The 16,074-nt window shown below is 42.6% G+C and overlaps 1 protein-coding gene across 1 annotated transcript; it reads right to left on the bottom strand.

Moving 5' to 3' along the window:
• Positions 1 to 316: 316 nt before the first annotated feature.
• LOC308301955 (protein NLRC3-like) lies at positions 317 to 14,032 on the bottom strand (the record flags this gene model as incomplete). Its single annotated transcript, XM_080746102.1, has 8 exons — positions 317 to 327; positions 704 to 853; positions 5,196 to 5,293; positions 5,763 to 5,939; positions 10,892 to 11,348; positions 11,559 to 12,146; positions 12,504 to 12,719; positions 14,014 to 14,032. 8 exons carry the CDS (start codon positions 14,030 to 14,032, stop codon positions 317 to 319), a joined length of 1,716 nt encoding a protein of 571 aa, XP_080602228.1.
• Positions 14,033 to 16,074: the final 2,042 nt, after the last annotated feature.

The raw sequence follows: 16,074 nt of genomic DNA, 5'->3' as shown, positions 1-16,074 counted from the left end.
TTTTTGGGTTTTTTTTTTTTTTTTTTTTTTTTTTTTTTTTTTCAAAATTCTCGGGTTCCTCGGGCATGGCAGGGAGGTACATCGCGAAATTCTCGGGTTCCTCGTTTTTGGCAGCAAATGAGTTAACAAAATCTATGGAAATAAAACAATACAAAAAAGTAAACAGAACTTTACTTGTGAACCAAACATGGGTCTCGAGCTAGTGTTTGAGAAATGACATGTTGTGACACGATGGCAACCGAACCATATTCATTCTCTAAACCCCTCTGCCCTGTCTGTCCTCACACCCTGTAAGTCTGTCCTCACACCCTGTCTGTCACACCATGTCTGTCACACAGAGACACAGAGCCAAGAACAAGGAACCCAGGGTACAGAGGTTCAGTAAATGTGTTCTGGAAGGTGTACAGGTGTGTCAGTGTATCAGAGGACACTTCATAGAAGGACAGAGTCCCCGCTGGACAGTCTACATAAACTGCTACTCTGTTGGAGTCAGAGAGACAGACAGGAAGGACAGTTTTCCTCCTATTGTGGCTGACAGTGTAACTGTCACCAAAGAGACCATCACAGTACAGACTCCAAGACATGCCATTATTTCCAAGTAAAGAGTCATCACCCTTCCCTTTCCTGCTGATTCCTTTGTACGTCACTGCTATGTCAACCGCTCCACTCCACTCTACCTCCCAGTAACCGCGTCCAGTCAGACCCTCTGTACACAGAACCTGTGTCTGCTCATCAAACCTTTCAGGATGATCAGGATACTGAACCCTTCCCCCATCTGTCACCTTCCTGTTGTTCTCAGACAGGGAGAGCCTTCTGTGTGCCGTGTTTGCGTCCAGTGTGAGACGGTGGAAATCTGATGAGAAAACAACACAGTAAACATTAAAAACATAATTCATTGAGTGACACACACACGTATGGGATCATCCGTTCTTTAGTTATGGTCCGTAGAAAAAAGCAAGTTTTAAGCAAAGAAATGATCTAGGAAAATAACTTCTTCAGGAGTCCTGGGATCGCTTGCGTTTTGTGTCCGCTATCGGAATCCCTGAAAACACATACATGACCGGGATCTCCGTCAATGGCACTCAACAGGACATGGCGTACTGTTAAGCGCATTTTCCACAGGCCCAACACCACACCACTCCACACCACACCGCCCACTTGTGTCAGGTTTTCCACTACAAGGAACTGGGTAGAGTGGTGTGAAAGTGGTACTAATCGGAGTACTATTTAGTATCCACTCAAGAGTGGGTCCGGACTGGACCAAGCGGTGCCTTAAAAGTGACGTATACGGGCTGCTGATACTGATTGGTCGGAGAATCTGGCTCACTGGCTGAGCTGTGTCTTCATAACAACTTGAGACAGATTTGAGTTTGCAGTCACGGCTGCAAATCAAATACCGGTATAAAAGCAACACCTGTTTGTTTTATAGGCTATATCTGTTTATAAAGAGGTCGATTATAGGCAGAATTGTGTTCCCCAGCCCTGCAGTTGAGATTCCACGAAGCACCAAGAACATAACCAACACAGTGGACATACATCTATCGTCGCGAGTCGAAATAAACAACGGCCAATGCGTCGGCCATCCGTTATTTTATATAGATCTTTAGGTCTCCTGTTTGTATTTGTAACTGCATGTGTTGAATGGGGAAAAGAATCTACAGTACATGTACTGTAGCTGCGCAAGCATGTATGCTAGCGCAACTAGCTATTACATTCTAGCATTCTTCTTTGTGTAGTTTGGCCAATAAAGTTATTATTTGACTATGTTCACCCCGACATTAGTCGTCGCTATAGTTGTAAAGACTCGATGAAGACCTGTGTAAGTGTGTGGCATCTAAAACATTGTCCACCACATCTCTAAAAATAATTAGCGCAAGTTAGCGTCTCCGTTGTGTTTACAGAGAAAGATCCTATTCGTATGTTGGGGCGTCGATTTATTTCGGGAGCAGAGGGGAGGAGGGGCAGAGGGGAGGAGGAGGGGAGAGGGGGGGGGGGGTTACTGTAGTGGAAAACCTACAAGTAAAAATGTGGTGCGGTGCGTTGTCGTGCCGTGTCGTGTAGTGTCGGGCTAAAAACTGGTATGGAAAATGGGCTTTAGTAGATCTATGTCAATGGCGGTACAAAACATGCCCAAAATGTGGATGCTAGGATTTAAAATGGTTAAAGGTTCCTCAAAGAACGTTCTCTAGAACCCCATGAGGAACATAAAGAAGAACCTTCACTAAACAAAATGATTATTTAGTGATGGTTCTTCATGGAACCTTTCAAGAACCATAACTTTTCACGCACGCACGCACGCGCGCGCGCGCGCACACGCACACGCACACGCACACACACACACACACACAGTGATTTCATTATATATCAGATAGCTCACCTATTTTTTTCGCTGCATGACACCGGCACACAACTAACTATAAATCAGGCTATATCTAATCTCTAAAACTAAATTATGTAATCCTAATGTTAATCTGAATCTTTTTACAATATGTTTTTGATGATTTATTTACTTATATTCTACTATAATATATTGTGGGCATTCTGGTCCTCACAAGTATAGTAATAGTAATACACATAGGGCGCTTATAGATTTTGTCATTTAGATTTTCCTAGTATAGAGCCATGAGGAACTCCAGTCAGTGATGTAAAATCAATTCCAGATTTCAGCTTTAATTTGCCACTTGAACCCTACAGTCAGTATTCTGTAATAATAAGAATAATGCTAAAATAGCAGATCTACACGCTCACAGCATATCACAATGCAACTTGTTGTGAATTTGTAGATCTGCTACTTTCAGCTAAGAGGTTTGGTGTAGAGGGAAAAAGGAGAGGGCAGAGGATAGAGCCCTAGGTGCCCCCAGTCAGACAGACAGACAGACAGACAGACAGACAGACAGACAGACAGACAGACAGACTGACTCACATCTTGTAAGGAGTTGAGGTTTAATCCAGTGTTCTCCTCCATGATTCACACTGTAGAAAGTAGAACAACAATTAATCAATGTCTAATTGTCTAACACAACGTCTCCACTACCTGACACAATTATAATTAAAAACCTGCGGCTCGGCAGGGACATGTGATATTCAATTTCTTGCCGTTACGTGTTTTCACTGCAGCGTAATACGCAAGATCACCATTGACTTTCAATGGACCCAAACAGAAAACATCACCTCACTTTGGAGCCATATTACTCTGGTATAGGCCTACTGTTACTGCCTACTGTTTTTCTTTCCTTTTTTTTTATGTTATGATGTGAAATGGTGTGAAACAGCACACGAGAACAGGGACTTTATCTTGGTTCAAACAATAAAGATTTTTGCAACAGTTCTTTTTCCCCACAATTCATGTTTCAAGCCAATGTTCACATATGGAGATTTGGTCAGTACGGTCAGTAAGTACACACGTACGAACGCATGCACGCACGCATGCACGCGCGCGCGCACACACACACACACACACACACACACACACACACACACACACACACACACACACACACACACACACACACACACACACACACACACACACACACACACACACACACACACACACACACACACACACACACACACACTATTGTACCTTGTTATTGTATAATTCTACTCACCTGAGAGTCTCAAGTCCAAATTGTGGCTTCTTGACTGCAACAGAGAGTTGCATCAGCCCAGAGCCTCCTGGATGGTTGAAGTTCAGCTCTAGCTGTTTCAGATGGGAGGGGTTGAAGGCCAGAGCTGAAGCCAGAGAAGAACAGCCTTCTTCTGTAACCTCACAGCCTGACAAGCTGCAGAGAAACACACATTTAACTAGAAGCAGTGATCTTCCGAGCACAGGTCTCCACCAGGCCAGGTGTCCTGGTGGTGCTATAATAGGCCAATGTAAAAAGGGTGGCATGTGTTCTTCGCCAATCTTAGACCAGTCGGACGCTGCATGCATGATTTGAGGCATTGTGTTCCAAAAATGTGTTTTGCTAAAGTCTACCTGCTGGTGGCGCTATAACAGGCCAATGTGAAAAGGGTAGCATTTGTTCCTTGACGTAGTGGGAATATGTGTGGCAAATTTCACAGTAATCGCAAGCTGTGTTTGATGATTTGAGGCATTTTGTTCAAAAACGGAGCAATCCTTTGGAAACTTTGGAAGCCAATATTAGCCAACAAAGTTTTACACTTATCGGTGGAGATAAAGGTAAAAACACAAATTGCCCTGTTATAGCGCCACCATGAGGCTGATTTGAGAAATTTGAAGTGGCATTTCTTCCTCGGCCTAGTGGGAGAACGTGCACACCCAATTTCACCAAGATTGCACGCTGTGTTCATGATTTGAGGCATTTTGTTCAAAACGGAGCAAGCTGCAAACTTTGGAAGCCAATTGTAGCCAATCAGGAATATGGAAAATCAGAAAGATCCATGTTGATCACATGACTGCAGAGATACTGTCTACCGATTTGTAGGATTTGTGGACAAAATCTCTAAGAGTAGTGTACAGAAATGTGTTAGAACAGGCGCTAGAACAGGGCCATTTGAAAAATGTGTGGCAGAGGTTCTGAATTGGCATCCAGGGAGTGTGTGTGCTCATTTTGACAGCGACCGGGCCAACGGCGCCGGAGATTAGCTGGTAACAAACTGGATGGACGCACGGACGGATGCACAGACGCACGGACACACAGACGGACGGACAGGGGCGAAAACATACTCTCCCCCATGCCTTCGGCTGGTGGAGACAACAAACTGCTGTTGAGGGCATAGGCGATTTTAAGGGGTGTCCTTGGGTGCACTTGCACCCCCTGACCACCAGGCGGACATTTTTTTATTTATTTTTTTACTTTTTTTTGTAATGTAACTTTATTCTATAATTATTAAATAAAACAGTGATCGTGGTTTGTAAAATGTGCGCAAAAAGAGAGGAGGGGCAAGTATTTCTGTTCTGTTTCATGGTGTCTAGAAAAAGAAGCACCTGTTTTGCACTTTATTTGGGTTACATTTGGGTAAAAAATAAACCGCAGAAACCCGTTAAAACAACAGGACAAAACCGCTAAAAAACGCGCGCGCGTGCATGACGTAATAGAAGTACTCGGTCTGTCTTGCACCCCCTGATAGAAGAGGCTTGAATCGCCTATGGTTGAGGCTTAGGGTTAGGGGTTAGGGGTTCAAGTAGAGATCCATACAGAGAATTTACCTCAGGAACTGCAGTGTACAATGTGGCGTCTTCAGTCCATCAGAAAGCACGTTCAGTCCTGAATCCTGCAGGCGGTTAAAGTTGAGGTCCAGTTGCTTCAGATGGACAAGATTAGAGCTGAGAGCGGAAGCCAGAACTCCACATCCTGTTTGTGTGATGTTACAGCCAGCAAGTCTGTAATTACAGATTCAATATCTTGATGGACTGTGGGTTTATAATTAGGGACCCAAGAGCTGGAAAGAGTATACCGGTAGGTAGCCTGGAATAGCTTGATCTAAATAATCAATCTAGTTAAGTAACAGTATGACTTTTGGAATCATTAACAGTACAGAGACGGCTAGTAAAGTAATTTACAAACCGAAGTAACAGATTGCTTTTGAGGTTCTTGTTGTACTGTGTGTGTGTGTGTGTGTGTGTGTGTGTGTGTGTGTGTGTGTGTGTGTGTGTGTGTGTGTGTGTGTGTGTGTGTGTGTGTTTGTGGCTAAAAACTTTAGCTGGCATAAAAGTTCTAGAACAATAGTCTGGTGAATATAGCAACCACGCTGATAATCTAACAGAATCAATCAAATTGTGTAAATTGACTGACCTTAGATTATCCAGCATGCAACGTGAACTCTTCAGCACGGCAAAGATCAGCTCCAGTACTGATGATTCTTGCAGGTTGTTGTAACTCAGGTCCAGCTCTTTTATGTGGGAAGGATTAGAGCTGAGAGCTGAAGACAGAACTTCAAATCCTGTCTGGGAGATTTCACAGCCAACAAGTCTGTAAAAAAAAGGAAACTGCATTAGCGGTTAGCGTTAGTGGTTAACGGTGAGCAGTAGCGGCTAGTGTTAGCGGTTAGTAGTGTCAGTGGTTTGTGTTATGATCATTTTTGTTTGGAAAATGTCTGGGCTGTTTGGATGGTCAGCTTGAGTAAAGCACCACAATTTTAAACTGTGATTGCATTCAAATACCGATTGAAGTCCCTGTTCTCATGGGCTATATATATATATATATATATGTATATATAACAAATTATTATATTTTCTTTAATAATATATTCTTATTAGAGTAGTGAAGTGTGATGTAATTTACACATCCTACCTGGTTTGCGGTTTTCTTCCCCCATTCTGAATTCCCATAGACCTTTTTCATATCGTGTCATATAAGAACTGTGTTCCAATTATAAACAAATTATCTCAGCGGTTTGACTCATATGGATATGAAGAATCAACTGATGGTGAGAAAACCATAGAGAATTATTTCCGTGGAACCGGGGGATGAGCGAGTCGCGTCATGACTTCACTGTTCTATAGCTATAATAGACTAATATTAGGTTAGGAAGGGTTAAAGCATGTTTCTACATAGCCTAACATATGCCAGAGTAATGTGGTGCCAAAGGTCTTTTTTTTCGCCATTGAAAGTCAATGTTTTTTTGTTTGTTTTTTCTCCTTGCATATTATGTTGCTGTGGTAAAGTGTAATGGCAAGAATTTTTATCGCCCAATCATCCCAGTCAAGCCATACGTTTTGATGTACATATTGTGGGTGGTATCGGGTGTTGTGTTCAGGTTCAGGTTCAGTTTTATTAGTCAAATGCATATCCATACAGGTATAGACATACAATGAAATGCTTGTGCCAAGAGCACTCACAGCCTTATTACACACAAAAAAACACGACAACAACAGGTCTCCCAGGACAACCCAAAACAACAAAACAACCATACAGTGTAACAGTGTACAGTTTAAAAACTGTGTATATTGCACATGACTACCTACGTCTCGCTTCCATCTCTTCGTTAAGCAACCTGATTGCTTGAGCATAAAAACTATTACTGAAACGGGTGGTGTGAGATTTGATGCTCTGGTAACGTTTTTTGGATGGGAGGAGATAGAACAGGGAATGGGCGGGATGACAGCTGTCCTTTAAGATGTTCTCTGTCTTTTTCTTACAGCGTGTGTTATAGATTGTGTGTAGCTGTGGTAATTCTGTGCCAATAATTTTGGCAGCTCTCTTCACAATTCTCTGTAACTGTGTTCTGTCTTGAACAGTCGCGTTACCAAACCACACTGTGATGCATCCTGTCAAAACACTTTCTATTGTACAGCGATAGAAATTAACAAGAGCCTTGGTGCTTAGGCCAAATCTCCTGAGGCGCCTCAGAAAGTACAATCGCTGCTGCGCTTTCTTAAGGATACCTTCGCTGTTTTGAGACCATGTGAGTGAGTTTGTTATGTGAACACCCAGGAATTTGAAACTGTCCACTATGTCTACAGGTGAACCATTTATGGTTACAGGACTGTGATTGACTTTAGACTTCCTAAAGTCAACGATGATCTCTTTTGTTTTACTAACATTTAGAGAGAGATTGTTATTCTGGCACCATAGGGTTAGCTCTTCAATTTCCCTCCTGTAGGCCCTCTCATCATCGTTGGATATTAGTCCTATAACCGTGGTGTCATCTGCAAATTTGAGAATAGAATTATTGCCACACCTGGCAACACAATCATAGGTGAACAGACTATACAACAAGGGACTGAGGCAGCAGCCCTGGGGCGCTCCAGTCCTGGTCAATATCTTAGATGAATGCTTGTTCCCTATTCGTACAGATTGTGGCCTGCCTGTCAAAAAGTCAAACAGCCAGTTGCAGATACTACTGCCAAGACCCAGACCCCTGAGTTTCAACACAAGCTTAGATGGTACAATCGTGTTAAAGGCAGAGCTATAATCTATGAAGAGCAGTCTGACATAAGAGTTCCTGTTCTCCAGATGTTTCAAGGCAATGTGTAGTGCGAGAGAAATAGCATCATCGACTGATCTATTAGCACAGTATGCAAACTGTAATGGATCAGTATTGGCAGGGATAATGTGCGTTATATGTGATATAACCATTTTTTCCAGACACTTCATAAGAACAGAGGTCAGAGCCACAGGGCGATAATCATTAAGACAGGCGACAGGTTTTTTCTTTGCTATGGGTACAATTATGGTTTCCTTGAAACACAACGTTACCACACACAATGACAGGGACATATTAAAAATGTCAGTAAAGACTCCCGAAAGCTGGTCGAAACACAACTTAAGGACACGTGAGGCAATCCCATCAGGGCCGGCCGCCTTATGAGTCCGTATGGACGATAAAGTGCCCAAGTTTGCAGGAATAAATAAAGAACATTAAGTATGGCAGAATACAATAAGTGTTTATAAGTGTTATAATAATAATACTGGTAAATTAATCCTACCTCAGAATCTGCAGTCTACAATGTCGACTTTTCAGTCCTGCAGAGAGCAGCTCCATGAATGAATCCTCCAGTTTGCTCCCACTGAGGTCCAGTTCTGTTAGATGTGAAGGATTAGAGCTGAGAGCTGAAGCCACAATTTCCCACTCTGTCTGTAAACAGCCACTAATTCTGTAAAGATTAAATGTAAAATCAGGGATGATTAAAACAGATTAGAGAACATTCACTGTCAATGAAGAGATCTTCTGTCTAGTTAAAAATGTTGCACATATTGTAAGGTAGAGAGCCACCATGTGGCCAGCAACCCTATTCTGGGCAGAGAATTCAGCAGAAATAGCAGATCTACAGGCTCAGAATATGTTGTGAGTTTACATAAACATATAAACAACATATCTGAAAAAAGTAAAATCCCAACCAGTGCGAGTGAGCGGTGCCTTAGGCTGCTTAACTCATTGAATGCCCTTTTCAAGATGGCCGCCAAGTACCAGGATGCCACGTTCCTAAATTTCTAGTGCACGGATCAATTTTTAGTGCACGGATCGTGCACGCCCATGCACCATATATGCACCATCCGCTTGGAAATCCGTTCAGGCATTCATGAGATAGAAGCCTTCAAAGTCAGACAAAACAAACACTGCCACCTTCCTAAATTTCTAGTGCACGGATCAATTTTTAGTGCACGGATCGTGCACGCCCATGCCTAGATCATGCACCATATGTGTAGTAACAGCTTTCAAACAAAAAAATCCGCTTGGAAATCCGTTCAGGCATTCATGAGATACAAGCCTTCAAAGTCAGACAAAACAGCCATTTTTGACATTTTGAAAGATGTGTTTGTTATGGGGCTAAACATGCAATTTCGCAATTGCGATCATACCTAATACATTTGAGGCATTTTTTAAAGATTTCTTTTTATAAAAAAAAAAATTGAAAAAAAAAAAAAAATTGAAAGAAAAGAAAAAAAAAATCAAAATGGCTTCCAACTCGGGAAACTCGGGCTGTGGCAGCCTGGGACTACTGTATAAATCGGGAAACTCGGGCCTTGGCAGTCAATTAGTTAACAGCGCCACTTAAAGGTAGGTCACCCAGTGGTATTGCAGCTGGTGAGGCCATACACATACAGTACATATGGACAGACAGACAGTCAGTCAAATGTTGGATGTTGGGTGTAACTAGCAGGGTTTTAGACTCTTAGTCTTGTTTTATCTGTCTTTTACTGGTCTTTGTTTAAAGGTGAATCCACAGAGCACTGCCCTGTAGGTGACACAATAATAGTTGCGGTGCCAAGACTCCTGTTGCGATGTGGAAACTGCTTGTTGCAACCCCCAGGTTACAGTTCTTGAAAACCTCCAACCCGTGTCTATCCGTCTATCAGTGAGAAAGTGAGTGAGTCACGCTACAACTGCATCGCCACTTATCTCCAACAGATGGCGCCAAAATGCCACTGGAGGAGAAGCACGGTCCAGTCACTATAGGGGACGGCACCCATGCACTATAATGGCACGGTCCTGTCACTATATGGCGGTACCCACAGGCACAATAACAACTTCTCTCAACCGATGTGGACCTGACTGTCACTACTCACCCTTACACTGTGTTACTTGTTCATCATATGTGTGTGTGTACATCCCTTATACTTTAATGTAAGTGTCTATTGATAAGTGTGGTGCAGCAGAACATTTTAAACTAGAAAGATGCAATTGGAAATTACAAGTGTAGTTGCTGACGTGACTATTCTGCAGTAAGCTAACTGTCATGAGAAGCTCGACCAATTGATTCCCTATTGATTCCCACTCCCATTGATTCCCTACTAATTCCCACTCCAATCGATTCCCTATCCCGGACAGAAGTCTGTCTGTTTGTCAATTTCCAATGGCAGCGGAAAAGTTACCCTAGCAATAAATAAAGTTTCCCCAGGAATGTAATGTGTTGCCCTGTTGGGCAACCACACTAACTATTTGTCACTTCCAATGTGAACAAGTGATATAAAACAGCAGGTTAAGTGAGTAGAATACACGTGTCTGACACCGCAATAATGAATGTGCATTGTGCAACTACAGGGCGCTCTGTGGATTTGTCTACAAAAATAGTATCACGATTTGAAACCCAGACAGATTTTAAAGGCGTGGTTATTGTATCTTTTACATTAGTGGTTATTTATTTTTATTATATGTAGTTGGCTGTGGACCCCATCTGAAAATATTTTGTGTCGGGGACCCCATAAGAGAAGATGCTGTTAACATTTTCATTTTCAACCAACTCACACACAACGCACCACAACACATGAGCTTGTAGATCGTCTATTTTTAAATAGTTGAAGCGTAAAATAGGTGTAAAGTAATTAATTTGTTCCCTATTTTACTGGGAACTGACTAGAACTCCACAAGGACCCAAAGGGGGTTCAATGTTTTATGTTAACCATCATTTCTATTTGTGTTATGTGTGAAGGTAGCTTGACTCTGTTCTAGTAGGTTTTCTATCCACATGGATACTAACCGAGCCTTTCTGCTGTTCCTCACAACTGGGATCAGCCTGTATCGTCCCCCTGGTGATGTGTTGTATGTGTCCAGGAAGAACTCGTCCACAACATCCTCTGACATCAGCAGTATGAAGGCCAGAGCTGAACACTGGGACTCAGACAGTTTTGTCTTTGATCTGTCCCCTGACTTCAGGTACTGTTGGATCTCCTGAAATACTGACTGATCGTTCATCTCCATCAAACAGTGGAAGATGTTGATCATTCTCTCAGGAGAGTAATTTTTAGTGGTCATCTTCTTCAGGTTGTTGATGATTCTCTGGATGCTCTCTGGATTGTATCCTGTTTCACCCAGCAGGCCTCCTAACAGACTCTGGTTGGACTCCAGTGAGAGACCATGAAGGAAGCGGATAAAGAGGTCCAGGTGGCCATTTTTACTCTTCAGGGCTTTTTCCTTGGCTCTGTACAGGAAGTCATCTAGGGTCATATCTTCTTCTTTTTCTTCTTGTTCTTCTTTTTCTTCTTTTTCTTCTCCTTCTCCTTCTCCTTCTTCTCCTCCTCCTCCCAGGAATGTCTTCAGTACCTTCATGTTCTTCTGTGTGAAACAGTGGAACAGGCTAACTGCAGCCAGAAACTCCTGGATGCTCAGATGAACAAAGCTGTAGACTGTTCTCTGGAAGCTCACACTTTCTCTCTTGAAGATTTCTGTGCACACTCCTGTGTACAGTGAGGCTTCTTTCACATCAAGACCACACACTTCCAGGTCTTCTTGGTAAAACATGATGTTACCTTTCTCCAGATGCTCAAATGCCAGCCTGCCCAGCTTCAGAAGAACCTCCCTGTCAGTATCCATGCGCTGCTGTTGATTCACCTCATGTGTTCCATCATGCTTACTCTTTGTCAGGACCAACACTAACTGGCTGTACATCGCAGTCAGGGTCTTGGGCAACTGCTTTGTCTTGTTTGTCTTCAACATGTCCTCCAGAACGGTACCAGCGATCCAACAGAAGACTGGGATGTGACACATGATGTGGAGGCTCTTAGATGTCTTCATGTGTGAGATGATTGCGCTGGCCAGCTTCTCATCACTGAATCTCTTCCTGAAGAACTGCTCCTTCTGGGGATCTGTGAACCCTCGTACTTCTGTCACCATGTCAACACGTGCAGGAGGGATCTGATTGGCCGCTGCAGGTCTGGTAGTTATCCAGAGGAGAGCTGAGGGGAGCAGATTCCCCTCGATGAGGTTTGTCAACAGCATGCCCACTGATGATGTCACTGTGACCTCACAAACAATGTCATAGTTGTGGAAGTGCATTGAAAACCTGCTTTCATCGAGACCATCAAAGATGAAGCCAACGTTCCAGACAGCGAGCTGATCTGCTGTGACCTTCTTTAATGTTGGGTGGAAAACATGGATCAGTGTGAGAAGACTGTGCTTCTCATGTCTGACCAAGTTCAGTTCCCGGAATGAAAAGGGAACCAGGAGAGTGACATCTTGATTTTCCAAACCCTTTGCCCAGTCCAGAATGAACTTGCGCACAGAGAATGTTTTTCCAATGCCAGCGATGCCCTTGGTCAGAACTCTTCTGCTGGGGTTCTTTCTGCCAAGGAGGAGTGGTTTAAAGATGTCACAGCAGTTGATTGGTTCGTCATGGAGGGTCTTGTTCTTGGAAAGTGTCTCCAGCTGCCAGACCTCATGTTGGTTATTAACCCCTTCACTCTCTTCCACTGTGATGTAGATATCTGTGTAGATGCTGCTGAGGGAGGACACTTCAGTGATGTATGTCACACGATCAAGACTTTTCACACTGATCTTGTAATCCTTTAAATACTCCTGCAGACTGCCACCTGCTATAAGAACAGAATGGAAACATTTTACACAATTCAACCAAATGTATTATCTAACTCATGACATAGTATAATTTAAATTCATTATTATTTCAATGAAAACATATATTCTTTCAGGAAAACCAGTTAACAAAATAGCATTGGACAATTTGCCTTTGTTTTTGATATATGTTACTGTCACAATTTGGACATTTAGTCTGACTGTCTTCCGCATTTTAAGCTCTTCAGTTATTAACATGATAATTAGTTCAATTTGTATCTTACTTTGTCCACTTCTGGTTTGATTAGACTGTATCTTCGGTCCAGGTGTGATTCCAAATCTCTCTCTGTAGAAATATTATGTTATAGAATATAATATAAGTATATAATTACATTTGTTTATTTATTTTCAATCAATCAATCAATCAATCAATCAATCAATCAATCAAACTTTATATAGCACATTTCATACAACAAGTGCAGCCCAATGTGCTTCACAGATCAAAAAGACAATAAGGAAAAGAACAATCGATTATAACACAAATAATTATAAGGTTTACGGGCAGGCTGTTCCACAGTGTAGGACCATAACATCTGATGGCTGCTTCTCCGTGCCTCCTAGTTTCTGCCGCAGGATGATTTAAAAGACCGGTGCCAGAGGACCTAAGTGGTCTACGAGTAACGTACCCAAGGAGTAATTACCACCACCACTGTTGGCCGGTTGAAGGCTGACTTTTAGCCGGGCGGAGGAAACTAAAATTGGACACACTTAGTGTTTTTTTTTTTTTTTTTCTAATTTTCATCCCACGATTTTGGAACCCATTTTTTCACCCAGTGCCAATTGCCTAAGCTGTAATCCTGGGTTGGGCTCTCCCTCTGCCACACCTGGGGAGCCCCGGCTGGCCAGGGGGAGGCAGTATAGAATGTGTGGTATGTGGCATGTTTATACAATATGTGGTGGGGGATCCCTGCTTGATCTCTTTCAGCTAAGGGGTCCTTGGCCAGAAAAGCATTAGGCGATGGATGGAAGGACGGACAGACGGACGGACGCACAGACAGACTTGCATAGGACATGCACACAAGCAGCCGGTAATTATAGCGCAGCTTCACCATTGAACATCGCATTGTGATTTGTACTTCATTCACAAACTGTACAGATAATAACTTACAATAGATATAGCCAAATATTCGGCAGGGAGGACACAACGCTATTAGACTTGTTCTTGGTCGTTTTACACATTTAACTTGGCAGGAGATCACCTTGTTGTGTTATAGTGTTGTGTATATTGTATATTTTGTAGGAGGATTCACATACTCTGTGTCTGGATGTTCATTACTGAAGAGAGGAGGAATATGTCTAGACCGGTCACTCTTCATAGACACACAGCTGGGTGTCGGAGACTCTGCTCTCTGGCAAGGACTGCAATCATGAAACAATTATTGTGAATGAAAGTCAGATTGTTCGAGATTCTTCATTGTTACGTTACATTATAAAAGTATAAGAGATACAGTAGTGGTCACACTTGACTTGAGCAGGCAAATTCACGGTAACATGTCCTTAGGTCGAACTCAGACACACACAAACACACACACATACATACAAACACACACACACACACACATACAGGGGCAGGACAGACGGACGGGCGGACGGGCGGACGGACGGACGGACGGACGGACGGACGGACGGACAGACAGGGTGCAAAAAATAGTCTCGTCCTAGGCCTTCAGCCTTTGGAGAAAATCATATTAGAAACAGCAAAATATAGTAATAACAATGCAGTTCAATAATTATCCTACTGTAGATACCACCAAATCTTTGTGTGATAGGATTTATTTTCCCTTTCTTTTTACATTAACCTCTTGAACCCTAGCAATCCTATGATGAGGGAATATTTTCCAAATGTAATGGATCTACAAGCTCACAACATGTCGCAATAGCCATTGAGCTTGTAGATCGGCAATTTTTTGCAAAGAGATTTGGTGGGGAGGGGAAAAGAGCAGACTAAGTGCAGAGGAAAGTTCAAGTTGAATTAGTAGGCCTATTGACGGATTAAGTGAATAAATTAAACACATGAACACAAATCCAACATGACAGTTCCGTTAAACAAGTCCATGAAACAATCTTATCAAATCCATGAAAAGCTTAATCTGCAACACAATTATATGTGGTGGGGGGTCCCTGCTTAAACACTCTGTCGCAGCTAAGGGGTCCTTGGCCTGAACAACACTGAAGACCCCTGCCATAGTGTTGCATAGAAAGATATATTCCATAGTTGGAAGAACCAATTAGATGGATGGATGGATGGATGGACGGACGGACGGACGGACGGACGGACGGACGGACGGACGGACGGACGGACGGACGGACGGATGATTCATATTATACATATTAGATAGGACATGCACACAGGCAGCCAGTCTGTATAGTGTTTAACTTAGATGGAGATCACTTTGTTGTGTTATAGTGTATATAGTATATTTGGTAGGAGGATTCACATACTTATTGTCTGGATGTTCAGGTTCATTACTGAAGAGAGGAGGAATATGTCTAGACCGGTCACTCTTCATAGACACACAGCTGGGTGTCGGAGAAACTGCTCTCTGGCAAAGAGGTCTGCAATCATAAAAAGGGATGGATGGATGGATGGATGGATGGATGGATGGATGGATGGATGGATGATTCATAGGTTTATTACATAGACATGCATACAAGCAGCCTAGTGCAGCTTCACCACTGAACACCACATTGTGATTTGTACGAGTTCATTCACAAACTGCACACACAGCAACTATAGCTAACTAAAATAATATTGGACAGGAAGGACTAACCGCTATTAGTACTTGTGCTTAGTAATTTTACACATTTAACTTAGCTGGAGATCACTTTGTTGTGTTATAGAGTTATAGTGTGTATATTGTATATTTTGTAGGAGGATTCACATACATTGTGTCTGGATGTTCATTACTGAAGAGAGGAGGAATATGTCTAGACCGGTCACTCTTCATAGACACACAGCTGGGTGTCGGAGACTCTGCTCTCTGGCAAGGACTGCAATCATAAAACAATTATTGTGAATGAAAGTCAGATTGTTAGTGGTCACACTTGACTTGAGCAGGCAAATTCACGTTAACATGTCCTTAGGTCGAACTCAGACACACACACAAATACACACACATACAAACACACACACACAGGGGCAGGACAGACGGACGGACGGATAGACAGGGTGCAAAACGTAGTCTCGGCCAAGCCTTCGGCCTTTGGAGAAAACCATATTAGAAACAGCAAAATATAGTAATAACAATGCAGTTCAATAATTATCCTACGGTAGATACCACCAAATCTTTGTGTAATAGGATTTATTTTCCCTTT

Source organism: Nannobrachium achirus (genome assembly GCF_963921795.1).
Source record: "Nannobrachium achirus genome assembly, chromosome: 17".
Lineage (NCBI taxonomy): Eukaryota > Metazoa > Chordata > Actinopteri > Myctophiformes > Myctophidae > Nannobrachium > Nannobrachium achirus.
Note: the sequence above shows the minus strand (reverse complement) of the source record. Positions and strands in the feature narration are given on the sequence as shown.